We start from the raw sequence: 27,348 nt of genomic DNA on the forward strand, positions 1-27,348 counted from the left end.
TCCTTTTAATTTGGACTTTATTTTACTGTTTTCTGGCTTCTTGTAGTTGGAAAATTTAAATCGTTGGGCCTTTCTCAAATGCAAGCATTGGTGTTGGAGTCTGGAGTGCTGTCTGTGGTCTGATCAGCTTGAACCTGCAGGAACGTTTTAGCAATATTGTGATTGTGGTGCTGTGACTCACATCTGCTCCCGCTCACTAAGGCCCTAAGCTACCCCTCGTTCTTTGTCTTCAAGCTGTTCTCACTTGCTAAGAGTGAGCCATCTCTGTTTTGGGGTCATCCACTGAATTTTGTTCTTAATTTTCCGAACAGTATGTACTGAATCTATTCATGGAAGTCCAGATCGTTCTGTGTATCCAAGAGGCTCTGATGTCTTATTTACATCTCTTTGCTGTTGTCAACATGCAGTGGCCAAGTCCCCATTCCCAGTCTGGTCAGATGCCTATGGAGCAGGTGCCTTGTTACTGCCTCTGCTAGGTGACTAGGAAAGGCAAAGCTATCAGGAGCACGACCCAATCTTTGGTTCATGTAACGGCATTTCCCACGCTGACTGATCTCCCTGAGGTGAAGTGATGGGCTGTGGGTTCCTAACCGTTTCACCTCCTACGGTGGAAGCCGTGACACCCAGATACTCCACAGCCCGAGTTAGCCCAACAAGGAGATCTTTGAGACCAACAGCGACAGTGGCATTTACAGGAAATGGACCCAACGTGGCCCTCAAAGACATGCACAAGTCATTCCTGTGAGCAGTAACTCACTCACCAGGGCTTGGAGCTTGGGACAGTGGATGGATAGCTGGATGAGGGTGCTGTCAGTGATCTGGAGAGAAACAGGCTGTCAGTGTGGCTTCTAGGCCAGGACCTGACACCTAATCCTGGCTGCTCCTCAACATGGGGATCAGATGGCACAAAAGAAAACTGAAACCTCATCCAAGCACACTGGCTCGCTGTCACCTCCTGGAGGCACACTGATGTTTGCCCTGCTTCTGGTGCCTGAGGAAGCTGAGGGACAGGACACAAAAGCAGGGGGACAAGGAGGTTCCTCCCTATCACCTAAAATGCAGGCTCGTTCCTCTCACAGGCTGTGAGCCTAGCCTTTAACGGCTGAGCCATCTCTCCAGCCCCCTCTCACAGGCTAGGAGTAAAAAGGGAGTCCTCCTTATGCTTGGGATGGCTGGGCTCTCTCGCATGTCTCTGCTACTGTCTGTCTGAAGTTCTGGACCAGCCAAATATAAGTCCCGTGACAAGTGGCCTAAAGAGGCCCAATCCCCACCACCATGCTGGGGCAATGGTAGCCCGTGCTTGCTGCTATGCAAGGCTCCAGCAGCGAGAGAGCAGCTCTAAGGGGCTGCTACAAGTCCACTCACCAGGACGCACTCTTCAAGATCCATCTTCTCCAGGTCATGGCAATTCTGAAAGAGGCCACAGACGCCCTGCTACATGAGCCACATGAGGAGTAGCTCACCTGTCCACTGAGGAGCAGGCCCAACCTCTACAGCCATCAGAGCACTGTGCTCTGAGTCAGCGCCCAACCTCTACAGCCATCAGAGCACTGTGCTCTGAGTCAGTGCTCACTTTGGGCAATGGCTGTGGCTACTGAGAACCAAACCATCTCTCAACCCAGGGGGTGATGTACCTTTCTACTCCACAGGCTCAAAGAGGGCCTGGAAATGGAGGCTGTGTCCTGTGGGAGGTAAGGGCACGGGTACCACAGGCAAGGCGCAGGGTTCACATAGAAAGGGTGCCTGCCACTAAGAGAAGGGAGGGGCAGCGAGTGAGGCCTGAACTCCTTCCAGATGCTCTGACAGCATGTCCAAACTGCAGCCTGGGGGCCGCCCGTGCCTGAGGAGACCTATGAATGTGGCCCAACATTTTTTCTGAGTTGCACAGTTCTTATGAACTTTGAAAGTGGCAGTGCTATGTTCAAAAGCTGGACTCACCTTCCAGGATCTCCCCAGAGTCCTGGCCAGCAGGAAAAAGTGCAAAGCCTACTGAAGGGTTCTATCCTACCTCGTGTTCATCTCTTCTGAAGCTAGGTTTTTCATTTCTTTGTGCTCCCCAAAACTACCTGAGTCACTCTGAATGGGGGGAGGGGCGCTTTACAACAGTGTTGTGTTTCAGACTCAATGCCTTACCCGAGCTAGGAGTGTAAAGCCTGCATCCGTCAAATGGGAGCATCGGGCAGCCTCCAAAATTCTGGGAAGGGCACGAGGGGAGAAGAAGCAGAGCCTGGTTAGCCACAGAACACACCGCATGACGCACACTCTCCAGTCTGCTCTATTCTGCGGCTCACTGAGCTGCTTTCTGGTCATGTCCTGCAGGGGTCATGCAAACACAGCCAATCAGGACAGCTGAGTGGCACTAGGACAGGTGGACTGAACCAGAGTCCTAATGTCTCATCACAGATGTGGATTGTGACCCAGGAGCCTGCCCACCACTGTTTTTAAAAACACAGTTAAAGCCGGGCATTGGTGGCGCACGCCTTTAATCCCAGCACTCAGGAGGCAGAGGCAGGCGGATCTCTATGAGTTCGAGGCCAGCCTGGTCTGCAGAGTGAGTTCCAGGTCAGCATCCAAAACAATACAGAGAAACCCTTGAAAAAAAAACCCACAGTTAAAATGGACTATTGCTAAACAAAATCATCTTGAGATCTACACTATTTCTTTTCTGGTGTTGGGGGTTGAACTAAGGGCCTCATGTGTACTAGGCAAGTGCTCTCCCGCCAAGTTATGTCTTCAGCCTCTAGATACTAAAATGTCTCGTTGCCCTCCAGGAAGTTTAAACTATAGGCAATGAAAAAACGAGTTAATTCTCATAAGAATTGAAACAAGAGCCATGTGATGGTGGCACACATCTTCAAATCACAGCACTCGGGAGGCAGAGGCAGGCGGATCTCAAGAGGTGGAGGCCAGTATGGTTTACAGAGCGAGTTCCAGGACAGCCAGGACTACACAGAAAAAAGTTGTCTCAAAAAGCAAAGCAAGTTGCCGGGTGGTGGTGGTGCACGCCTTTAACCCCAGCACTCGGGAGGCAGAGGCAGGCAGATCTCTGTGAGTTCGAGGCTGGGCTGGACTGATAGCCTCCGACAATACAGTGAAACCCTGTCTCGTAAAAACCAAAAAAAAAAAAAAAAAAAAAAAAAAGCAAAGCAAGTCAAAACAAAACAAAAACCTGGTTTTGAAATAGAAATCTACAGGTTCATAATCTTGCTTCCCTCCTTATCCATTATGAGGTGTGGACAAACTGACTTTCCTATGGGACTCAGTTTCTCCTGAAAGTGAGTGTCCACTCACAGGGATGAGTTAACTCAGGGTGGAGTGAGTGTCCACTCACAGAGGTGAGTTAACTCAGGGTGACACAGGCGTACTGAGAGCAGCTACTCTCAAGGCACCAAGCTCGTGTGTGTGCAGAGTGAGGTGTTTGGCGGTGGGCAGGCTCTGCCTTGGGAACTAGCCCTTTTCCCGATAATCAGGAAGATGACAGGCAGGCAGCTGACACTTTCCTGGAGTTCACCCATCTAGTGACTGGTGCCCCAGACCCACCACTAGTCCGTCCACTGTGAGACCACTCTGATTGCCAAATTTGCCCATAATTTGACTCATGCATGAAACAGACCAAGAAACATGGTAAGAGACATCGTGCCACACACCCATCCTCCCCTGCTGGGGTCAGGTGCTGTCTTACCCCAGCCCAACAGCCCCTGGCTCTACCACACCTCAGGCAGCCTAGCCCTGCAGCCACAGAGCAGAAGTGGGCCATACTCACTGCAGTCTGGGGCAGTTCAGGCCCAGGGCCGTGAGAGATGCGTCTGTGAGGTTGCTGCAGCCCGAGAGGCACAAAGCCTGCAGCCAGCGGCAGCCCCTGCAGATCTGCACCACGCCATCGTCGGTAATGCGCTGGAAGAAGAGACAGGAGCTGGGCCCGGCCTGACCCGGGGTCAGAGAAGGAGCTGCTGCTGCCCACCAGCGCCTCACCCCCACACCCAAACAAAGCAGAAGCAGGCTGGGCGTGGCAGCACTCGGCCCTAGTCCTGGCACTTAGAAGGCTGAGGCAGGAGGATCGGGCCAGTCCTAACCCATCCTGGACTACATAAGTGAAACTACAAAAAAATAAAAAAGGAAAGGAGACAGACAGACAGACAGAAATGCAGCTAGGTGTGGTGGCGCACACCTTTGATCTCAGCACTTAGATCTCTGTGAGTCTAGAGTTAGTCTGGTCTACAGAGTGAGTTCCAGGTCAGGCAAGGAACTCAAACTTTCCAAAACAAAGGTAATAGATGCCGGGTGGTGGTGGCGCACATCTTTAATCCCAGCACTCGGGAGACAGAGGCAGGTGGATCGCTGTGAGTTCGAGGCTGGGCTAGACCGACAGCCTCGAAAACAATACAGAGAAACCCTGTCTCATAAAAAAAAAAAAACAAAAAAAAACAAAGGTAATAGTTAAGTCTGGGCTAAGAGTAGGTTGGTAGGTGCCTGCCTGGCATGCAAGAGGCTCTCCCTCCCTGAGTTCAATCCCAGTCCTACTCAACAGACGAGCAGAGAGAGGCTTCTGCACAGCTATAAAATAGCCTAGTGTTGGTGGCGCACGCCTTTAATCCCAGCACTCTGGAGGCAGAGGCAGGCAGATCTCTGAGTTCGAGACTAGCCTGATGTACGGAGTGAGTTCCAGGACAGCCTCCAAAACCAGAGAGAAACCCTGTCTCAAAAAACCAAAAAAAAAAAAAAAAAAAAAAAAAGCAAAAAAGCTGAATGCAAGGTCTTTCTCTTATATTTCTCAAAAACCTAGTTCCCTTGGGTCACGCAGCAGCATGAGTGCACAGCCACGTAATGTGAGTGAGGAAAACTGGTAGTCCTTCCGAAGCTAATGCCTAGAGAAGAAAGCTGCTTTCTCTTGCACTCACAGTTTACAACATTGTTGCAAGTGTGCATTCATGTGTGTGTGCATTCATGTGTGTGTGCAGGCATGTATGGGTGCAGGCATGTATGTGTGTGCAGGCATGTATTTGTGCATTCATGTGTGTGTGCAGGCATGTGTGTGCAGGCATGTGTGTGCAGGCATGTATATGTGCAGGTATGTGTGTGTGCAGGCATGTGTGTGCAGGCATGTGTGTGCAGGCATGTGTGTGTGCAGGCATGTGTGTGTGCAGGCATGTGTGTGTGCAGGCATGTGTGTGTGCAGGCATGTGTATGTGCAGGCATGTGTGTGCATGCATGTATATGTGCATTCATGTGTGTGTGCAGGCATGTGTATGTGCAGGCATGTGTATGTGCAGGCATGTGTGTGCATTCATGTGTGTGCATGCATGTATATGTGCATTCATGTGTGTGTGCAGGCATGTGTTTGCAGGCATGTGTGTGCAGGCATGTGTGTGCATTCATGTGTGTGCATGCATGTATATGTGCATTCATGTATGTGTGCAGGCATGTGTGTGCAGGCATGTGTGTGTGCAGGCATGTGTGTGCAGGCATGTGTGTGTGCAGGCATGTGTGTGTGCAGGCATGTGTGTGTGCAGGCATGTGTATGTGCAGGCATGTGGGTGCAGGCATGTGTGTGCAGGCATGTGTGTGTGCAGGCATGTGTATGTGCAGGCATGTGGGTGCAGGCATGTGTGTGCAGGCATGTGTGTGCATGCATGTGTGTGCATGCATGTGTGTGCGCATGCATGTGTGTGTGCATTCATGTGTGTGTGCGGGCATGTGTGTGTGCTGGCATGTGTGTGTGCGGGCATGTGTGTGTGCGGGCATGTGTGTGCGGGCATGTGTGTGCGGGCATGTGTGTGCGGGCATGTGTGTGCGGGCATGTGTGTGCAGGCATGTGTGTGCAGGCATGTGTGTGTGCAGGCATGTGTGTGCAGGCATGTGTGTGTGCAGGCATGTGTGTGTGCAGGCATGTGTGTGTGCGGGCATGTGTGTGTGCGGGCATGTGTGTGCGGGCATGTGTGTGCGGGCATGTGTGTGCGGGCATGTGTGTGCGGGCATGTGTGTGCGGGCATGTGTGTGCGGGCATGTGTGTGCGGGCATGTGTGTGTGCAGGCATGTGTGTGTGCAGGCATGTGTGTGTGCAGGCATGTGTGTGTGCACCATCTCAGGTGTCATTCTTCAGGTGCTAGCTGTGTTCTTTTTTGAGACACACTCTGTGACTGGATCAGAACTCACCAAGTGGAGGAGGCTGGCTGGCCAGCAAGCTGGAGGAATCTTGCTGCCTCTGCTTCCCCTGTGCTGGGGTTCTAAGAACATGCTGCCATGTTCAGCTTTTTTACGCAGGATCTAGGGATGAGGCTCAGGTCCTTGTGCTTACAAAGCCAGCACTCAACTGACTGGGTGCTCTCCGCAGCCCGGTGGGGAGCTAAAGGGGTCATCATCCCGGCGTGTTGAAAGAAAGGAGATACTGAGATCTCACCAAGCTGTTCAGGTCTAACGGCTAGCTAGTTATAGCATTCCTGATTGTTTGTCTGCTTGTTTGTTTTGAAAGAGCCAGCCAGGCATACTGGTCCACACATGTAATCCCAGCTTTCAATATACAAGACATGAGAATTGTGAGCCTCAGGCTAGCCTGGGCTATGCAATGAGACCCCTTCTCTCTCTCTCATATGTATGTAAGTCATACATGCTCACACACATGAGCAGGTACATGACCACAGGTGTAGAAGCTAACATCAGGACTGATGTATGTGATTGGGGGAGGCGCCATCGGTCTTGCGCTGACATTGCTGCCTTATTACTGTCTCTCACCTCCCAAAGACTCACAGCTCCAAGGAAGACAGGAGGAGGCGGCAGGGCAGGGTGATGTGGCCATCTGCCGTCCATTTTGGGCAGGTGTGGGCAGACAACGGGGCTGCGTGCGGGTGCTGTGGGCGCTCACGGGTGCCCGGGTCCGTACTTACTGAGCAGGACTGCAGGTTGAGGCTCACGAGCTCGTGGCAGTGGTTCTGAATGTGTTTCAGAGCTTCATCCTCTAGCTGAGCGGACGGAGGGAAGGAAAGAGGGTGGGATCCAGGTGAGAGAGCGGGTCGGGTACCAAGGTGACGGCCCCAGCAAGGCAAACAAGCTGACCAGGTGCGCCGCCTCTGTACCTGTGTGCAACCCCTCAGGAGCAGGGCTCTCAGGCCCCGGCACCCCCGCACCAGCGCCTCGATGCCGTCCTTTGTGATCTGGTCACACCAGGAGAGGTTCAGATACTCCAGGTTCCGGCAGCCATCGCTGAGAGAACAAAGAACAGCCCCCTGTGCAGCCTCCTGAAGACAGTGCTGAACTCAGTACCCCACAAACGTGTCGTGTAAGTGCACATATGTGTGGGTGCGTGTCGTGTGTGGCCACAAGTGGACTCTGGGTGTCTTCCTCACCACCTTTTAGAAGATGGGCCGGTTGTAACGCACTCACAGAGCATGACACAGCTAGACTGAGTGACCCTGCTCACGCTATACATCTCAGCGAACCTTTGTGCAGTTAGAAGGGCCGGTCTGAAGCCACGGAGTTACAATCAGTACTAATTACAATTTTATGTACTTACCATCACAAAAAGAAAAAACGATAGAATTGAAAATAGGAAACAATTAGCTTTAGATCCTCTTTTTAATCTTAAAGTGTGGGGGGGGTGCCTGTGACTGTAGTTGGTCATCATACCCCCTGGATCTGGAGTTACAGTCAACTGTGAGCCCCAGGAACTTGGTTCCTTTGCAAGAAAAGTATGTGCTCTAACCACTGAGCCCTCTCCCCAAGCCCCTAGCTTCGTATCCTCTCTCATGGTCCACGTGTCCCTTTTCCTGCATTCCACTCCTGTCACACAGGGTCTCCCACTCAATCGGATGCAGCTCCTAAACTCCCTAGGCTGGCCGGCCAGTAAGCCCGAGAGACTCCCCGCCTCCCCCCCAGGGCTGTGGCCACAGGCAGGCGCCACCATTCCTGGCTAATTACACGGATTCTGGAGAGTGGGACTTGGGTCTTCATGGCCTTACAGGCTGCGCCACCTACCCAGCCCACACAGTTGTTTCTCTTGACCCTAACTGCCGAGCCCGCTCACCTGATCCCCTTTAAGGAGCTGTTGGTAACGGACACGCAGGACGTGAGGTCCAGGTGTTTCAGCTTGGAGCAGAATCTGCTGAGGCTGTAGCACGTGCTGGAAAAGGCAGGCACACTAGTGTTCTCAACCCTGTTTCCCACCGGCCTCCCTGTGGCCACTCTGTCCCCGGACCCATCTTTATCCCTCACCTGTCAGTGATTTTTGTGCAGCCATTGAGGTTTAAGTGTTCAATGTTCCGGCAGTTCTGTGCAAAGGTCCTAAAAGGTGGAGGGGACAAAAGTTGTGTGTTTTGTTTTGGTTTTTTTTTTCCCCCAAAGTAGCACAAAATCTTTGAAGTGATGCACTGCAAGAGACCAAAGGCCACAGGGTGGCTGCAATCTTCAGGATGGCCACCAGAGGGCGGCACAACCATCCACTTAGAACGGCGCTTTCTGAATCCTCCTAAACACACATCAACTAAGGCCACACACTCCACAGCAGATCCAGGGTTCCGGAACCCGGGACGCTCTCAGGCACTGCCTGTGGCTAGCCTGTCCCAAGCTGCCCATCAATTGACCCTCCTCCAGCCCCCCACATTGGGGACCATCTGAGCTGGGAGGCCTGGCATCCTGATTGTGCCCTGGGGGCACTCTGACACTCAGTACCATTCCTATCAAGAGCCAAGCTTTCTGACAAGGACCCCAAGGCATGAAGGCAGCTGCCTCGACTGTGTGTGACAGCAAGGCCGGGAGCAGTTAACTACAAACCACTGCCACTCCGTGCCTGAATGTTCTCAGGCAACCTGCATCTTCCTCAAATAAGACTTCAGCAAGTCTCAGAGGATCAAGAGCTGCCTGAACCCTGAACCCTCTGCTCACTCTGAGGGATGGAACCAAACGCTGGAATCCAAGAGTCCACAGTGCTCAGAGCGCGTGTGGAATAGAATGCCAGCAGCTGCCGTGTGGGACCCTGACACTTACACACGAGGAACCACCAAGGCTGGGGCAGAATCGGCTGGAAGGACGAGACTGGAAGCCCGCCAAGGCCCCTTGGCTACAGAGGCTGCTTCCACCTGCGAAACTTGGAAATCTGTCACGGATTCTGGGATTGGGTAGCAAGAAGATTCAGGAATGCAGAAATAGACTAAATGAAATGCCAATCTGCCCAACCTAACGGTCTTTTACTTTAATTAATTAGTGGGGAGGGGGCTGAAAAGATGACCCGGTGGCTATGAGCACTGGCGGCTCTTGCAGAGGACCTGGGTTTGGATCCCAGCACCCACAGGCTGTACACAACCATTCATAGCTGCTGTTCCAGGGAGCCCAGGGCCCTCTTGTGGCCTCTGCAGGTACTGTGTGCATGTGGCGCGCATGCCAACACCTTACACACAGAGTACAAATGTTAAAGTCTAATTGACTCACGGACGGACTGACTGATTTTCGTGGGTGCTGGGATCATGGGCCTCCTACGTGCTGCACGAGCATTCTGCCGTTCTGCACCCTGCCATCCCCAAGCCTCACAAAGGATATGATCCAAAAAAGAACAGTAAAAACAATGCAGATGCAGTCTAGACTTCAACTCCACAGAGCATTTATAGGAACAAAAACTGTTCCGCACGCACACAACATGCCCGCCACCGGGCAGAACCCTGCGTGCTGTCAACATCAGAGAAACTACGTCTGCAAGGAACAGAGGACTCTTCTAGCCAAGTCTGCTCAAGACTGACGGCAAAGAGAGCGGGCAAGGGCCCTGACAGTGCTGTCCGCTTTACCCAGAATGCTGTGCAGCCACAGTGCCGAGTGAAGGCGTTTCGTGGAGACGCAGAGGTTTTGTTCGTTTGAGAAGACATGTTAAACGTGACTATGATGGAAATGTACTGATGGTTAATGACAAACTGGACACGGTGGGCAGGAGACAGATGAGTCAGTCTGCAAAGAGCAAGGGCGGGCACGCGCTGGGGCAGGGTTTGCCTAGTGTGTGCAAGGCTCTGGGTGTGATCTGCAGTGACACATGTGCTCATACACCAACACCAGGCGCTGGTGTGGGATTCAGCTCAGTGACAGACTGCATGCATGGCACATATGAGGTTCCATCCCCAGCACTGCATGGGTGAAAATTCGATATATAAAAAGTGATCATTTATCTAATGATGCACAGAGAAGAAGACTGGAGTAAAGCACACAGCTTGCAACAGCACCTCAGAAGAGAGGCAGGGGCTGGAGAGATGGCTGAGGTAGGGGCTGGAGAGATGGCTGGAGGCGGGGCTGGAGAGATGGCTGGAGGCGGGGCTGGAGAGATGGCTGGAGGTAGGGGCTGTTGAGAGTACATACTGCTCTTGTAAAGGACCTGAGTTCAGTTCCCAGCACCTATATTAGGTTGCTCACAATCACCTATAACTCCAACTCTGGGGGATCTGATGCCCTCTTCTGGCCTCCTTGGACACTGCACTCAATGCACATACCCTACTCCACAACAGATAGACAAGCACATATGCTTTTGCAGCAAGCCTGCACTCAGTTTCTAGCACCTACACGGCAACTTATAACTCCAGATCTGACACCCTCTTCTGGCCTCAGTGGACACTGGGCACATATGGTGCACATTCGTGAAGGCATTCACTCATACACATAAAATAAAAAATAAATCTTAAAGACTTTTACAAGGAAAGCACAGGACAGGGTGTCTGTGACCTTGGGTTTGGCAGCAAGTTCTAATGTTCCATAAGGAAGAAGTCAGTGAAATGTCTTTCATTAAAAAAGATGGCTAAGAAGCTAATTAGCAGCACTTGTTCTTCTAGAGGATCCAAGTTCAATTCCCAGCACTCACATGGTAACTCTCAACCATCCATAACTGGGGTGGGGAGGGCACAGTTGCTGGCTAACATCTGCGGCCAGACACTGGGGTGAGTGGGAACAGAGTTCCCGGCTAACACCTGCAGTCAGATATTGGGGTGGGGGGCACAGCTCCTGGCTGGCCACATGATAACAAGAATGAACAGTGAAACTACTCCAGAGACTATGTTGTGTTTAGACGCAGATGTTCAATAAAGTATATAAGACATTCCCAACTATACTATGAGACAAGCTTTGTATTGGACAATTTTGCTCAGTTCTGTGGTCATAGCAGTGTTCCAAACACACCTAAGGCTAGGCTAAACTTTCAAGTTCAATGAGGTTAGCATATCAAATACAATTATAGGAGGTTACTTTTATTTTATGAACATGTATGTGTCTGTGTGTGTGCCGTGTGAGTGCAGGTGCCCACAGAGGCCAGAAGAGGGCGCTGGATCCCCTGGAACTAGTTACAGCAGGTTCTGAGCTTCTGGACATGGGTACTGGTAACTGTGCAAGAACAGCAGGTGCTCTTAAGCCCTGAGCCATCTCCCTGCCCGGAAGACAGGTTTATCAGACAGCAACCCTCACAGCACCTGTACATGCACAGGACAGATTACCGCTCGGCAGCAGTAAGGAACAAACAGTATCCACGGCAGGATGAATGAACGAGTCCAGGGCAGCTGTCACACACCATTGTCTCTCTGATGCACAGATATCTAATCAATAAAAGTTTTGAGAAATGAACGAGTCCAGGGCAGCTGTCACCACCGCTGTCTCTCTGATGCACAGATACCTAATCGGTGAAAGTTTTGAGGAACCACGAAGCGTATTTGGCCTCTCAACAGTGCTTTCCTACCAGGCACAGTGGCGCTCACCTTTAACCCCAGCACTTGGGAGGCAGAGGCAGGCGGATCTCTGTGAGCTGCAGGCTAGCCTGATCTACAGAGAGAGTTCTACATCAGCCAGGGCTCTACCATGAGACTCTAAAATATACAAACAAATGGCATTTCTTTCATAGTCCCCACCAGCAATCCACATTTTCACATTTATTTTGGTGTCTTCAATGGGACAGCTATTAGATTTATATTAGCAGTATAAGCTATACCAGACCTACTAGTAAATTCTTGCTTCCTGTTAAGCTAGACTCAGTCCATTTCACTGATATACAAAACTTCAAGTAGAAAATCTGGCTAGAGGGTCTGAACCAGTCTCTCCTGCCCGAGACAGGGCTTCTCTGTGTCGCCCTGGCTGTACTGGAAGTCCCTCTGTAGATCAGGCTAGCCTCAAACTCAGAGATTTGCCTGCCTCTGCCCCCCCCACACCCCAAGTGCTGGGATTAAAGGCGTGAGCCACCATGACCATCGTGAACTAGTCTTTAATGTATCAGTACATGTACACTGTACACAGTGACAATTTCAAAACAACATTTTCACTGTGGTAGTTTAGGGGTGTTGACCATAGTCAAGCTGCATGACCGACATCTGCCCTCCCTCCCTTTACCCAATAGATCCTCCTCCGCTTTCTACTTCATCTTACTTTAGAAAAACCCTCATGGAGGCTGAGTGTGGTGTGGATCTCTGTGTGTTCAAGGCCATCCTGGTCACATAGCAAGTTCCAGGACAGCCAGAGCTACATAATCAAGAGACCCGGTCTTAGTAAGAAAAAAAACCCTTCATGGGCTGGAGATGCCTCGGCAGGTGAAAAGTGTGTGCTATTGAGCCTGATGTCGCAGTTAGCTTCATGCGTCAACTGTATACAACCCTAGAGTCACCTGGGAAGAGGGTCCACTCTAGAAGCTGCTTCAGTCAGACTGACCTGCGGCCAGGTCTGTGAGACATTTTCTCAGCTGCTGACTGATATAGGAAGGCCCAGCCCACTGTGGGCACCACAATCCCTAGCCAGGTGGCCTGGGCCCTATCAAAAATGGGAGCTGGGCAGCAGGAAGCAGGGTTCCTCTATGGTCCCTGCTTCAAGCTCCTCCAACAAACATGGCTGCCTAGGAGGAAGGGAATGCACATGGAGTTGTACAGGTGCGGCTGGTCACCATAATAAAAGTCATGTAATAAACCTGTCCCCTCACGAGAAGCAAAAGTCTCTTACAAGCCAGGCCTTTCTGCAAGAGTCACTTTGAGAGTGAGTAAGAAACTAGATGAGGGGCTGGAGAGGTGGCTCAGAGGTTAAGAGCACTGACTGCTTTTCTAGAGGTCCTGAGTTCGATTCTCAGCAACCACATGGTGGCTCACCACCATCTACAAATCAATCTGGTGCCGTCTTCTGGCATGTATGCAGAACACTGAATGTGTAATAAATAAATAAATCTTAAAAAGAAAGAAACTGGATGAGAGGAGACAGTGGGGGGCAAACATTCCAGGCCCGGGTGCCGCCCCTCGGCCCGCCGGCTCTTACATGGGCTCTTCTGCTCCTGCCGCATCTGCTCTGTGACTGACCCCCTGGCATCCAGGGGGAGAGCTCACACGAGACAGGTGGAGCCAGCTGTCGCCCAGCTGTTCCCTTAAGAACAGTGGAGTGTCAGTTATTCCAAAGGCACAGCTCTCATTATGCAAATGAGCACAGAAAGGTCATAACGAAGAAAAGCCTAGAATACATTTGCTTAGCTTTTGCGGGTATCAGTCATCAGCTGTGGTGGCTGTCACTCACTTCAAGGAGGAGTCCCCGACGCCGATGCAGCCGCGCAAGCTGAGTTTTCTAAGGAAACCACCGCACCTCTTGGAGATGTTTTCCACCACTCGGCCCTTAAGTGGAGAAAGGTGGGAAATGGTCACTTTTGCACATTGCTTCTTTCGAGACAGAGTAAGCTCAGCTGCAAACAGTTTTCCAAACTCGACAAGAGAGGCACCCAAGGCTCTCTGGAGTCCGTCCTCACCTGTCTTCCAGCGGTACAGGGAAGGCTCTCTGAGAGCCCAGTTGCCTTTCAAAGGGTTGGACACACCCTCCCCATGCTCAGTTACTCCAGCAATTCCACTGGAACGCAGCTGTGGAAGCCACTGGAGAATGAAATAATACTGCTAAAAAACAAGTCAACCTTTTTAGTATGTGTGTGGTGTGTGTAGTGTATGTGGTGTGTGTGTATTGTATCTGTGTCTGTGTGTTTGTATGTGTGTATCTGTGTGTTTGTCAGTGTGTGTATATTGTGTATGTATGTATTGTGTGTTTGTGTGTATCTGTGTGTGTATGTATGGTTTCTGTGTGTGTTTCTGTGTGTGTAGTATGTGTAGTGTATATGGTGTGTGTGTATTGTATCTGTGCCTGTGTGTTTGTGTGTGTGTCTGTTTGTGTCTATGTATTGTGTGTATGTATGTATTGTGTGTATGTTTGTGTGTATCTGTGTGTGTGTGTGTGGTTTCTGTGTGTGTGTTTCTGTGTGTGTAGTATGTGTAGACTGTGTGTGTTTGTGTGTGTGGTGTGTGTCTGTACTGTGTGTGTATCTGTGTGTGTCTGTGTATTGTGTGTATGTATGTATTATGTGTGTGTTTGTGTGTATCTGTGTGTATGTATGGTTTGTGTGTGTGTGTGTGTGTGTGTGTGGTGTGTTTTTGTCTATAGCTATCTTGACAGAAACCTATAAACACAAAGAATTTGCTAGGACACAAACCACAACATCATAAGAGGGGCTGACACACACTGCTACCCGGCTAACGTTTCAGCTAGACCCAAGTCTGAACTTGGACTCCGGTGGTATTCATTATGTTTTCTTGAGGGTTACCTGAGCTAGCTTCTAATATTTTTATTCATGTATATGTGCATGAGTACCCGCAAAGGCCAGAAGGCACTGGATCCCCTGGACCCAGTTTTTAGGAGCTGGCAGGCCACCCAACATGTGTGCTATGAACTGAACCAGGGGCCTCTACAAAAGCTGCCAGCAGATGCCCATGAGGGGCCTGCCCCTTTCTCAGTGAATATGGACGAGGGGTGGATTGGGGCAGGGAGGGGGACGGAGGGGAGGCTGCAGTCAGGATGCAAAGTAAGTAGTAAGTGCTGAACTGGTTGGAAGGGCTTGGGGCAGCTGCACAGGGAACATGGAGGCAGAAGTGAATGTTTCCTTGTGTGTGTAAGGAATTCTCAAGAACAAAGACAGATCAACGTAAAGATGAAAACCAGAAAGTGCTCTTAGCCCCTGAGCCATCTCTCTAACAGGAGTTTATCATCTTTAAGCAAAGTCCAAGAAAACTGTAATAAATCTTTGCTACCCGAGGGAAAGACTGGGACTTGGAAATCTAGGTATGTGAGCGCCAGCGGCAGATGCCCACAGCTGCTCCTGAGCAGCCTCCTCTCCATTTTGAAGACTTCTATAGTCTTCTCCCCACTGGAGCAACAGTTCTTGTACCAGAATAAAAAATTTAAAGGTTATGTACATGGCAACAATTATGCATCACTGTTTCTAAGAAGGGAAAAAATAGCAAGTCCTTTGCTAATTCAATATGTCCTCACTAACCCCGCTACCTGCCTGCCATAGCACACCAGGGGCAAGCGCATCAGGGTGACAGGCGCTGGCGAGAAAGGGCTGAAATAGGCCTTAAAACCTATTAAAAGTTAGACCTTTAGCGTGTCACTTTTTGGCCTGGTTATACTCTTTAGTTAGAACTTCGGGAATCTGTGTTATCTGTTTTTATCACTTTCAGCCTCCCTAACCCATCTCAGTCCACCCCTCCCCATGCACCCACTCTGGGGGTTGCTTTTGTCTTCTTCACCCATCAAGTCCAGTTTGCGCTATCCATCTACTCGAGGAGGTGTGACACCCCACTGGAGCATGGGCCACTTACAGGGCCTCTACTCTTAAAGGAAACCGACTCCCCTCTCCCAACAGTGAGAATGTCAATAGTTCCTTGGCTATGGGTGGGTAGCATTTTTTGTAACTACAAAGATTGATGAGGAATGTCCAATTTGCTTTTTATTTTAAATTTTATTTGTTTATATGTGTATGTACGTAAATGTACCATGGTGCATGTGTGAAGGTCAGAGGTCAATCTGCAAGAGTCTGTTCTTTCCTTCCACTACGTGGGGCCCCAGGACTGATCTCATATCGTCAGGCTTGGTAGCAGGTGCCTTTACCAACCCACTGAGCCATCTCCTGGTCGCACATGTCCAGTCTCTGAAAGCATGGGAATGCCTTGACACAGAGAAGCAAGCACACTCAGAAAGAGTGGCCCTGGGCAGAAGACTCCTAAGTTCCCACCACCTCAACACTTCACTCTTTTCTATCAACTGCAGGTGTGTAAACCACTTCCCTAGCTAAGTATTTAGACTCAACCTATCTGTTCCTCAGTTTCTTCAGTCTTTTTTTTTCAAGTTAGTTTATCAATTCACATGTCACATGTATGTGTGTTTGCCTGTGTGAGTTTAGGTGCACAATGTGAGTGTAGGAGCCCTCAGAGGTCAGAAGAGGGCATATGATTGCCTAGAACTTAGATGGTTGTAAGCCACCATGTGGTGTTGGGAATCAAACCCAGATCAAGTGCTCTTAACCACTGAGCCATCTCTACAGCCCCTCTGCTGTCTGGTATTAAGAGCTCATGCATTAACATACATGGCTTGCTTAGAACTGCATGGGCAGTCAGGAATTACTGCTGTGTGTTATCTACAGGGACGACGGCTTCCCTTTCAGAGGGACACATGGATCCCTCAAGTCCTTGTCTCTTCTGTACTCACATGGCCAAGCATGAGGAATGAAGGGAGTCAAGAGAGAGAGGAGAGTGTTCTGCCCACTTGCTATAGATGCTTGCAGTACGGAGAGATCCTGCCTCAAAAAACACTATCACCAATGGGACCAGAGCAGCATCTGAGTATAAAGGTGCCTGTTCCCAAGCCTGAAGACCTGGGTCTGATCCTTGGGACCTCAGAACCAACTCCTGCGGGTTGTCCCATGACCCCACTTATACACTTGATAATGCATGCACGCACACACACACACCCATACAATAAATAAATACAAAAATAATTTAGGTGGACTTCCTTACCTCTACATCTGTCTGAAAGTTAAAAAGGTCTATTCTTTGCCAGTTGCTTCCATCCAGGGCTAAGATGTTCCATGCCTGGGAGGTGGAGATAAGAGAGGAAGGTGGGGTGGGGGACACATCTGTTAAGAACGGATAATGTTTTGTATTTCCAAACATTTATTCATGGTGTACGTCGAGTTAAAGAATTATAGTCTGTTATTTTAATAAGACAACATAGAATAATTGTAATGTGTTTGACCCGAGCTCACTTCTCTCATCGATACCAACAATCAGGCGATACTCTACCTTGGAAATTTGTGCACACCGGCAAAGAGTTACGATATCCAAGAAGGAGAATATTCTAGAGAGAGACAGAAAGAAAGAAAATGAGGTGACATCAACATCTTAGGACAATAAGCACTTGAGAGATAAAATCTAAGGTATCACCTGAATACACAGAATTTTCAAGAGCCATTGGCTGGCAACACCCTCAGCTAACAACACTCTCATGCATACCAATTCCCCATCGCCGCTGTAAAACTGTCTGCCTGCTCCAATTCTGCTTTAGTCCTGTCATACAAATTCTCTCCAATCAGGAGTCATAAAACTTCTACTTCTCCTGCTCTGAGAACTGGTTGTGGAAAAATGGAGCCTTCTTTCTCCCTGAAGACCAGCATTCTAGTTTCCCAGGTGCTGGGACTGGGGTAATTAGTTCCCATCCTTCTAATGTTCCTAATGAGCAGTGCCAACTCCTGGTCACAGATACTGGAGCCTCAAGGGACATGGTTCACAGAGTTTGATGAGAAAGTCCTATGACTGGGTGTGCCTGTCCACCTGGCGAAGACTGCTCCCAGTCTTCAAGAGCTTCCCCAGGTAAAAGCAAGTAGCCAGACCATCCAGCGTCTGCCACCCACTGGAAGAAGGGATGGGAAGACGACAGTATAAGAACAATTCAACAACAGAAAGACTAATATGACACCACCAGAGTCTAGGGATTCTACACCAGCAAGACCTGAACATCCCAACATAGATGAAGCAGAAGAGAATGACCTTAAGAACAACTTTTAAAGATGATAGAAACTCTTAAAGAGAAAATGAGAAAAATCCCTTAAAGAAATAGAAGAAAAAATAGAAGAAATGGAGGAAAAGACAAACCAAAAAAATGCAACAAATAAACAAATCTCTTAAGCAAGGAAAGCCAAGAAAAAACAATCAAACAGGAGAAAAACAATTCAAACAGTTCAAGACTTGAAAACTGAAATAGAGATAATAAAACACAAACCGAGGGAATGCTGAAAATAGGAAATCTAAGTAAATGATCAGGAACTACAGATGCAAGCATAACCAACAGAATACAAGAGATGGAAGAGACTCTCAGGTGTTGAAGATGCACTAGAGAAAATGGATCCATTGACTGAAGAAAAAGTTAAGTCCAACAAATCCTTAATACAAGATATCCAGGAAATATGGGACACTGTGAAAAGACCAAACCTAAGAATAATAGGTATAGAAGACAGTGAAGAAGCCCAGCTCAAAGGGGCAGAAAACATATTCAACAAAATCATAGAAAACTTTCCCAACCTAAAGAAAGGCATGTCTATGAAAGTACCAGAAGCTTACAGAACACCAAATAGACCACAAAAAGTCCCCTCACCACATAATAATTAAAACACAAGACATACAGAATAAAGAAAGAATATTAAGAGCTGCAAAGGAAAAAGGCCAAGTAACATATAAAGGCAAAACTATCAGAATTACACCCGACTTCTGAAAGTCAGAAGGTCCCGGATAGATGTTCTACAAACACTTAAAGACCAGGGATGACAGCCCAGCTACTATACCGAGCAAAGCTTTCAATCACTATGGATGGAGAAAGCAAGATATTCCACGACAAAATCAGGTTTAAAGAATATGTATCCACAAATCCAGCCCTACAGAAAGTACTGGAAAGAAACCCCAACCCAAGAAAGCTAACTATACTCACAAAACATAGGCAATACATTATCCCACTTTACCAAAAGTCAAAAAAGAGGGGAGGGAATCCACACACAATAGCACAACAACCACCAAATCTAAAACTAACAAGAAACAACTATCAATGATCATTAATATTCCTCAATGTCAATTTTCTCGATGGTATCACCTGCCAAAATTAAATCAAGAACAGATAAGCAACTTAAATAGACATATAACCTCTAATGAAATAGAAGCAGTCATCAAAAGTCTCCAAACCAAAAAAAGCCCAGGGTCAGATGGATTCAGTATAGAATTCTACCAGAAATTCAAAGAAGAACTAATATCAATACTCCTCAAATTATTCCACACAATAGGAGGGTCATGGCCAAACTCTTTTTATGAGGCTACAATTACCTTGGTACCCAAACCACACAAAGACACTACACTAAGAAAGTTACAGACCAATCTCCCTCATGAACATTGATGCAAAAATGCTCAATAAAATACTGGCAAATCAAATTCCAGAATACATCAGAAAACTCATCCACCATGATCAAAGGCAGTTTCATCCCAGGGATGCAGGGATGGTTCAACATATGAAAATCCATCAATGAAATCCACCATATAAACAAACTGCAAAGGAAAAACCACATGATCATCTCACTGGATGCTGAAAAAGCCTGTGACAAGATCCAGCACCCCTTCATGATAGAGGTCTTGGAGAGATCAGGGATAACAGGAACATACCTTAACATTTGACCATCAAATTGTAACTGTAAATCACCCTTGTAGCAAAGAAAGGCTGGTGGTAAAATGCTATGGCCCAGATCTGGGATGGGTAGGCAGGCGACAGAGAGGTGCTATGTCAGTGGGGGTCCTGGGAATGGTGACAATGGCGGTAGGCATTCTGGCTTCATGCTGAGTTCAAACATGCCTTGTTCCAGAGGCAAAAGATCCGTAATCAAGTATTGCTTAGCTTAGCCCATGGCAATCCTGGTAGCCAAGAAGTTTGGTTAAAGATGATTTAAGGATAAGGTTCTTCCGATGACTGACAACCTGTGGGGAAGACACCTCCCACCTAAGACAGGGGTCACAAGGTCCTCCAGAGACGGGCAAGGGAGGGTGACCCTACTTGACCTAAGCCAGGAGTGCCTCATAAAAAAATAATAATAATAAAGGAGGAATTGTGGGAACAACAGACCTTGGCCTGAAACCCACTCCTCCATCAGCCTGGGAGCAGGCAGCTGTGAGACAATGTTTACTGAAAACATGTTTACTGAAAACAATCCAATGCCCTAAGAAATGTTTACCGGAGCAATAAGTTCCTGATAAGGGCTCAATAAGGGCTCACTCACTGAAACACCCTGACTTAGATCTTTCCCATGGCTAGCCACCTCTTCCTGCCCCCTGCTGTGGCTGCTGATTCTGGTGTCAGGGATTTAACCACCAGCCAGGAGGAGGAAGGGGATGTGTGTGTGTGTGTGTGTGTGTGTGTATCAGAAGCTTTTCGGAAGGGAAGCGTTTCTTGGGAAGTTCTCCTGAGCCTTCTTGGGGAGCATAAAGATTTCTTAACGCAACCGACTGGTCTCTGTGTCATCAATCCCGATACCCTTGCCACATTCGTGGATACAGGCTGCGTGGCGGCGCGGCAGACAAGATCCAACATCCCTTCATGATAGAGGTCTTGGAGAGATCAGGGATAACAGGAGCATACCTTAACATAATAAAGGCAATATACAGGAAGCCAACATCAAACTAAATGGAGACAAACTCAATGTGATTCCTCTAAAGTCAGGAACAAGACAAGGCTGTCCACTCTCTCCATACCTCTTCAATATTGTACTTGAAGTTCTAGCTAGAGTGATAAGACAACAAAAGGAGATCAAGGGGATACAAATTATAAAGGAAGAAATAAAACTTTCACTATTTGCAGATGATATGATAGTTTACATAAGTGACCCGAAAAATTCTACCAGGGAACTCCTACAGCTGATAAATACCTTCAGCAAAGTGGCAGGCTACAAGATCAACTCAAGAAAATCAGTAGCCCTGATATATTTACAATAGCCACAAACAACATAAAATATCTTGGAGTAACTCTAACCAAACAAGTGAAAGACCTTTTTGACAAGAACTTTAAGTCTTTTAAGGAAAGAAATTAAAGAAGATATCAGAAAATGGAAATATCTCCCATGCTCTTGGATAGATAGGATCAACATAGTAAAAATGGCAATCTTACCAAAAGCATTTTACAGATTGAACGCAATCTCCATCAAAATCCCGGCACAATTCTTCACAGACCTTGAAAGAGCAATACTCAACTTTATATGAAAAAAAAACCCAGGCTAGCCAAAACAATCCTGTATGATAAAGGAACTTCCACAGGCATCACCATCCCTGACTTCAAGCTCTATTATAGAGCTATAGTAATGAAAACAACTTGGTTTTGGCACAAAAACAGGCAGGTAGACTAATGGAATCGAATTGAAAACCCTGATATTAATTCACACACCTATGAACACCTGATCTTTGACAAAGAAGCTGAAGTTATACAATGGAAAAAAAGAGCATCTTCAACAAATAGTGCTGGCATAACTGGATGCTGGTGTGTATAAGACTGCAGATAGATCCATACCTATCGCCATCTACAAAACTTAAGTCCATATGGATCAAAGACCTAAACATAAATTCAGCCACACTGAACTTCTTAGAAGAGAAAGTGGGAGGTACCCTGGAACGAATTGGTACAGGAGACCACTTCCTGAACATATAACACCATTAGCACAGACACTGAGATCGACAATTAATAAATGGGACCTCCTGAAACTGAGGAGCTTCTGTAAGGCAAAGGATATAGTCAACAAGACAAAAAGGCAGCCCACAGAATGGGAAAAGACAGTCACCAACCCCAAAACTGAGAGAGGGCTGATCTCCAAAATTTACAAAGAACTCAAGAAGTCTCCAAAACACCAAATAATCCAATTAAAAAGTGGGGTGCAGAATAAATAGAGAAATCTCAATAGAGGAGTCTAAAATGGCTGAGAGACACTTAAGAATGTGTTCAACGTCTTTAGCCATAAGGGAAATGCAACTCAAAACAACTCTGAGATACCATCTTACACCTGCCAGAATGACTAAAATAAAAAACACCAATGACAGTTTATTCTGGTGGGAGTGCCAACTCATGCACCCACTTTTGCAATCAGTATGGAGATTCCTCAGGAAAATGGGAATCAGTCTAACTCAAGATCCAGCAATTCCACTCTTAGGCATATACCGAAAGGATATGCACATTCATACAACAAGGACATCTGTTCAACTATGTTCATAGCAGCATTATTTGTAATAGCCAGAACCTGGAAGCAACCTAGGTGCCCCTCAACTGAAGAGAGGATAGAGAAAATGTGGTGTATTTATACAATGGAGCACTACTCAGTGGGAAAAAAAACAATGGAATTTTGAAATTTGCAGGCAAATGGATGGCACTAGAAGAAACCATCCTGAGTGAGGCAACACAGTAACAAAAGACAAACAATGAATGCACTCTCTCACAAGTGAATATTAGACATTAGAGTAAGGATTACTAGCCTACAATCCACAACCCCAGAGAAGCTAGGAAACAAGGAGGAACCTAAGAGGCATACAAGGTTCCCCTGGAGAAGGGGAAAAGGACAAGAGCTTCTGAGTAAATTAGGAGTGGGGGGATGGAGGGAGGTAGGAGAAAGAGGGGAGGAGAAGGAGAACGTGAAGGATCAGGAAGGTCAAGTTGGGGGAAGAACAGAGAAAGACGACAAGAGACAGCTTAATAGAGGGAGCTATTACGGACTTAATGAGAAACCTGGCCCTAGGGAAATCTCCAGGAATCCTCAAGGATGACCCCCAACTAGGAACCTAAGCAATAGTGGAGAGTTTACCTTAAATGCCCTCCGCCTATAATGAGACTGATGACTACCTTAAATGCCATCATAGAGCCTTCATCCAGCCTTCCATCAGCTTCATCTGATGGAAGCAGAAGCAGTCTCCCACAGCTAAGCACTGAGCCAAAGGGAGGAGTGATGAGCAAAGGGGTCAAGACCATGCTGGGGAAACCCACAGAAACAGCTGACCTGAGCAAGTGGAAGCTCACAGACCCAGACTGACAGCTGGGGAACAAGCATAGGACCGAACCAGGTCCCCTGAACGTGGATGTCAGGTAGGAGGCCTGGGCAGTCTATGGGACTTTGGGAACCCATTCCCTATGGAAGGCTAATCTCTCAGTCTAGATACAGTGGGGAGGATCTAGGTCCTGCCCCAAATGATGTGACAGACTTTGATGATCCCCCATGGGAGGACTCACCCTCCCTGAGGAGTGGATGGGGGGCTTGGTGGGGGGTATGGGAGGACAGGAGGGAGAGGACAGGGAAAGGAAGCCTGGGATGTGTGTAAGGTGGCCAGGGTGTGGCGGGGCCTGAGGGGCTCCTCTGAGAGCACACTGTGTGCACCGCAGTGCTGGGGAGAGTCACTGTGGGGAGGGCGGGCGCACAATGCTGTGTGGTCAGAAGGAGAAGCTAGCAAGTGTGAGGAAACGGACAGCGTGAGACTTAAGTGCACACCAACAAAGGTTTCCACAGTCTTCAAAGTTACAGCCAGGGTCGAGTTAAATGTTATGGCCGGGGATGGACGACAGAGCCCTAGAATGCCACAGTGCGGCACACTAGCATGGTGGACCCGCGCATTACCATGGGGCCAGATGACAGCCGTGACTCTCCAACAGAGGCTCTGTGAGCACAAGGGATAGACGCCTAAAGGCTGCACTGGCCTTCCAGATCTAAATGTAGAAACGCCAGCGGCCGAAATGCCTGACACGTAGACTCACGCTCTTATGTCAGGGTCTCTGCACACCCACGTGACCTCTCTGGGAAGTAATCCTGCTCACCCCACAGGCCCTTCTGCCCAACAGCTCTGTTGCTGGCCTACAAGCGGCCCCACAAACTACCCATGCACACATCATGCCGGGGCTTGGTGCAAAAGTGTGTAATAGACATGAAAGGGAGTTAGTTAGGAACCCCTTGAGTATCCTCAAGGACAGTCCACACAGGGAACGGCCCAATCTACCGTCTCCAGAGGCAACCACGCATGCTTCTGGCTATCACAGCCATTGACTGCACTGTGTACCACCCACAGGCCACAGTCGCTCCCTCGTCACAGCCACACTGAGGAAAGGACCGCTGTGTCCATTTCAGAGACATCAGAACTTGACCACGCCACAGGGGCAAAAAGGGAAGCTGACATCTGAAGCCAAGTAGTCCAGCAGGTGCACTGTCCAGGAACGTTTGACAGCCATTTCTTCCTTGGGACCTGACAAGCCACTGTGTGGAGTTTCCTTTTAGTGAGCAGTGGGTCAGAATGCACCTGCCTTCTCTTGGCTGATCACTCCATTTTATGGTCACTGAATGGAAAAGCGCATTGCCCGAGGAATTTACATCATTTTCCCCACATACATCTTTAAACTGAATGCAATTTCATCTCCGCAAATAGGCATGGTGGTATTTCCAGCTGCCAGCCTACAGCTTACGCCAATTCCTGACTCAGGGTTTGATGAACAAAACTGATGCTGAAAAGTGACAGACACAGACGGCTGGGACCAGGGAAAGGGACAGCAGGGACACACCCTACAGCACTGGTCACAGACACAGACGGCTGGGACCAGGGAAAGGGACAGCAGAGACACACCCTACAACACTGGTCACAGACACAGACGGCTGGGACTGGGAAAGGGACAGCAGAGACACACCCTACAACACTGGTCACAGACACAGACGGCTGGGACCAGGGAAAGGGACAGCAGGGAAGGGTGCGTGCTGCCAGGCCTATGACACCCGAGTTGTCCTCTGACCTCCACATGTATACCAGGCATGTGCGCATGCACACACGTGCACAGAATACATACATGTCAAGAATGTCAACACAACCTCAAGCAGGCATGCCTATGCCTAGGCCAGGCATGGAGCCCCCGGTATGGAAGCTGCTACAGCTCTCTGATGACTCTCCATGGCCCTTGTGAAAATCAGTCCCTCAGACCTCCACGGCCATGGCTTTTCACCTGCTCCAAACAGTACCACTGTGTCTGTAGTTTCCTGATCCTAAAAGAAGCCAAAATCGCCATGGCCTTCCTATTCAGAGACAGAAAAACAAGAACAAACAACAAGCACCTTTCTTTCTTCCTTTATTAGCATGTTTTGAGACAAGTTCTCACTCTAGCTCAGGCTGGCCTAGAGCTTGCAGCAATCCTCCTGTCTCAGGCTCCCAAGAACTGGGTTATAGGTGTGAGTCACCACCCCTGGCATCTAAAGATGCTCCTAGCCTCCAGGTCTATCTTGTCTCGCTTTACTATCTGTACAGTCTGCAAGTTCAGCGGCAGCTCCATGCTGTACCCCCCGCCCCACCCACACCAGCCACGCTCTCACTAACTCCTCCACATGGCAGTCATCAGCAATACTTAGCCAGGAGGCAGGTGGATGATCTCTAGGAGTTCAAAGCCAGCCTGGTCTACAGGGTGACTTCCAGGGCAGCCAGGGTTGTGTAGTTCAGACCCTACCTCAAGACAAAACAATAATGAAATGAAAATACTGCTACTACTCCACAATGATTAGTGAGAATTTCCCCATTCCTTACTAGAGCTGAGGTCAGGAACATTAAAATCACCTTTGACATGTCTTTCACCAAGGACCTGACACTTGCAGAGATGTTCTCCATGGATGAGGTGAAACTGTGTGACGTAAAATCAACCACTTTAAAGCGAGTAACTCAGCAGCTATGGTGGTACAGAGTTGGCTCTGGGGTCAAGATTGGAAACAGCCTCCTCAGCCCAGCGAAATGCTGCACGCTGGAGCCGGCCACTCCCCAGCCCCCCCCCCGCTGTGGGGACACCAGACCTTGAGCAGAAACCCACTTCCCCTAGGCCTGGGAGCAGGCATCTATGTAATGTTTACTGAAAACAATTCAGTGCTTTAGGGCTCAGATAGGGCTTGCTCACTGAAATACCATGCCTTTCACACCCCCTACGGCTAGATGCCTCTTCCTGTTTCCCTGTGGTGTCTCCCCGATTCTGGGGCCGGAGATTAGACCACCAGCCAGGGGGAAAGAATGGTATGTAGATGAATGGCAGAAGTCCTTAAAAAGGGAAGCTCCTTTTTCTTAGAGAGACTTCTCTCCTGAGAGCTCTCCTAAGCGGACTGGGGTCTCCTCCTAAGCTGACTTGGGAAGCATAAAGTTTTCTTAAAGCAACCGACCGGTCTCTGTGTCATCTATCCCGACCACCTCGCTACATTCTCGGATGCAGGCCGCACAGCAGATGCGACACCCCGCAAACACCCGGCTGCAAGGATGCCTCCCTGATCCTTCAGGAAAACAGACTTAACAGACCTTCAGGGCGTGGCTTCCTTCCTTAGTGTACTCTTTACACTCACCCACACTGACACACTCACCCACACTGGCATACTCACACTCACACTGACACACTCACACTCACACTCACACTGACACACTCACTCAGGGACATACTAACACTCACTCACACTGGCATACACACACTCACCCACACTGACACACTCACACTCACTCACACTGACACACTCACACTCACCCACACTGACACACCCACTCACCCACAGGGGCATACTCACACTCAATCACACTGACACACTCACCCACACTGACACACTCACACCCACCCACACTGACACACTCACACTCACCCACACTGGCATACTCACATAAACCCACACTGGTATACTCACACTGACATATACTCACACCCACACTGACAAACCCACACTCACCCACACTGGCATACCCACACTCACCTAAAGGGTAAACAACCAGTTAAAGGGCAAGTCCTGAGATGTTTACAAAAAAGGGTGATTGGCTGCCAAGATTGAGCCAGATGAGGTCACTAGGTAAAACATAGGTTGACCTCTAAAACAGTGGCTGGCTCTTTTCCTGCTCTGTGGGTTTTTGCTGTAAAAGATGCTTGCTGTGAATTCCTGCTTGACCAGATTCCCTGCTGTGTCAGGATCCTGCGAGGCTGGGGAATGGGCAAGTGGCACACTTATCCTCCTGGAACCCAGGCAGCCTTCCGTGCTTGGGCTAAGACCCTGCACTTACCCACACTGGCACACACCACTACTTCTGTTGGCTGAGTACATCTTTGTGTGTTTATATCATGACTTGTTTGCTCAGCCATCTGCAGATTGACATACAGAGGTCCTCATTTTGCCTCTTGTGAACAATTCTGGTATGAATCCTTGTGTACTTAATTGTTGACATTTTAAATTGTTTTGATGATGTACTTTGGCTATTTTGCAGCTTCAATTTTGGTGTGGCAATCTCAAATATTAAAAAGAAAATTTCCAGAAATAAGCAATTTTAAGTTTGTGTGATTTTTTTGTTTCTTTTGAGACAAGGTCTCACTCTGCAGACTAAGATGGCCTTAAAGCTCACAGAGATCCACTGTCTCTGCCTCCAGAGTGCTGGGAAGACTGTGCGCCACCACACCTACCTTGAGTTCATGTGACTTATTACCGAGTAGTGCTATTGTTATTTACTCTGTTCATGTGTAGATCCAGCT

At 48.5% G+C, this 27,348-nt stretch overlaps 1 protein-coding gene across 2 annotated transcripts in view; it reads right to left on the reverse strand.

The window, feature by feature from the left end:
• The window catches only part of Fbxl2 (F-box and leucine rich repeat protein 2), a 48,529-nt gene that overhangs the window by 3,385 nt on the left and 17,796 nt on the right, over window positions 1–27,348 (reverse strand). For both annotated transcript variants that reach the window (XR_001196778.3, XM_005075022.4), the window contains exons 3-13: window positions 17,091–17,145; window positions 16,806–16,880; window positions 13,489–13,583; window positions 8,206–8,274; window positions 8,018–8,113; window positions 7,071–7,197; window positions 6,882–6,956; window positions 3,764–3,894; window positions 2,134–2,194; window positions 1,366–1,410; window positions 762–818 (exon numbers count right to left, since the gene is read on the reverse strand). Coding sequence is in view for 1 of the 2 variants with exons in the window: in XM_005075022.4 (XP_005075079.1) it covers window positions 762–818; window positions 1,366–1,410; window positions 2,134–2,194; window positions 3,764–3,894; window positions 6,882–6,956; window positions 7,071–7,197; window positions 8,018–8,113; window positions 8,206–8,274; window positions 13,489–13,583; window positions 16,806–16,880; window positions 17,091–17,145 (886 nt within the window). In the remaining variant the exon portion in view is untranslated. The remainder of the gene's footprint in view (window positions 1–761; window positions 819–1,365; window positions 1,411–2,133; window positions 2,195–3,763; window positions 3,895–6,881; window positions 6,957–7,070; window positions 7,198–8,017; window positions 8,114–8,205; window positions 8,275–13,488; window positions 13,584–16,805; window positions 16,881–17,090; window positions 17,146–27,348) is intronic.

The sequence above is a fragment of the Mesocricetus auratus genome, unplaced genomic scaffold, assembly GCF_017639785.1.
Source record: "Mesocricetus auratus isolate SY011 unplaced genomic scaffold, BCM_Maur_2.0 Super-Scaffold_100691, whole genome shotgun sequence".
Classification (NCBI taxonomy): Eukaryota; Metazoa; Chordata; class Mammalia; order Rodentia; family Cricetidae; genus Mesocricetus; species Mesocricetus auratus.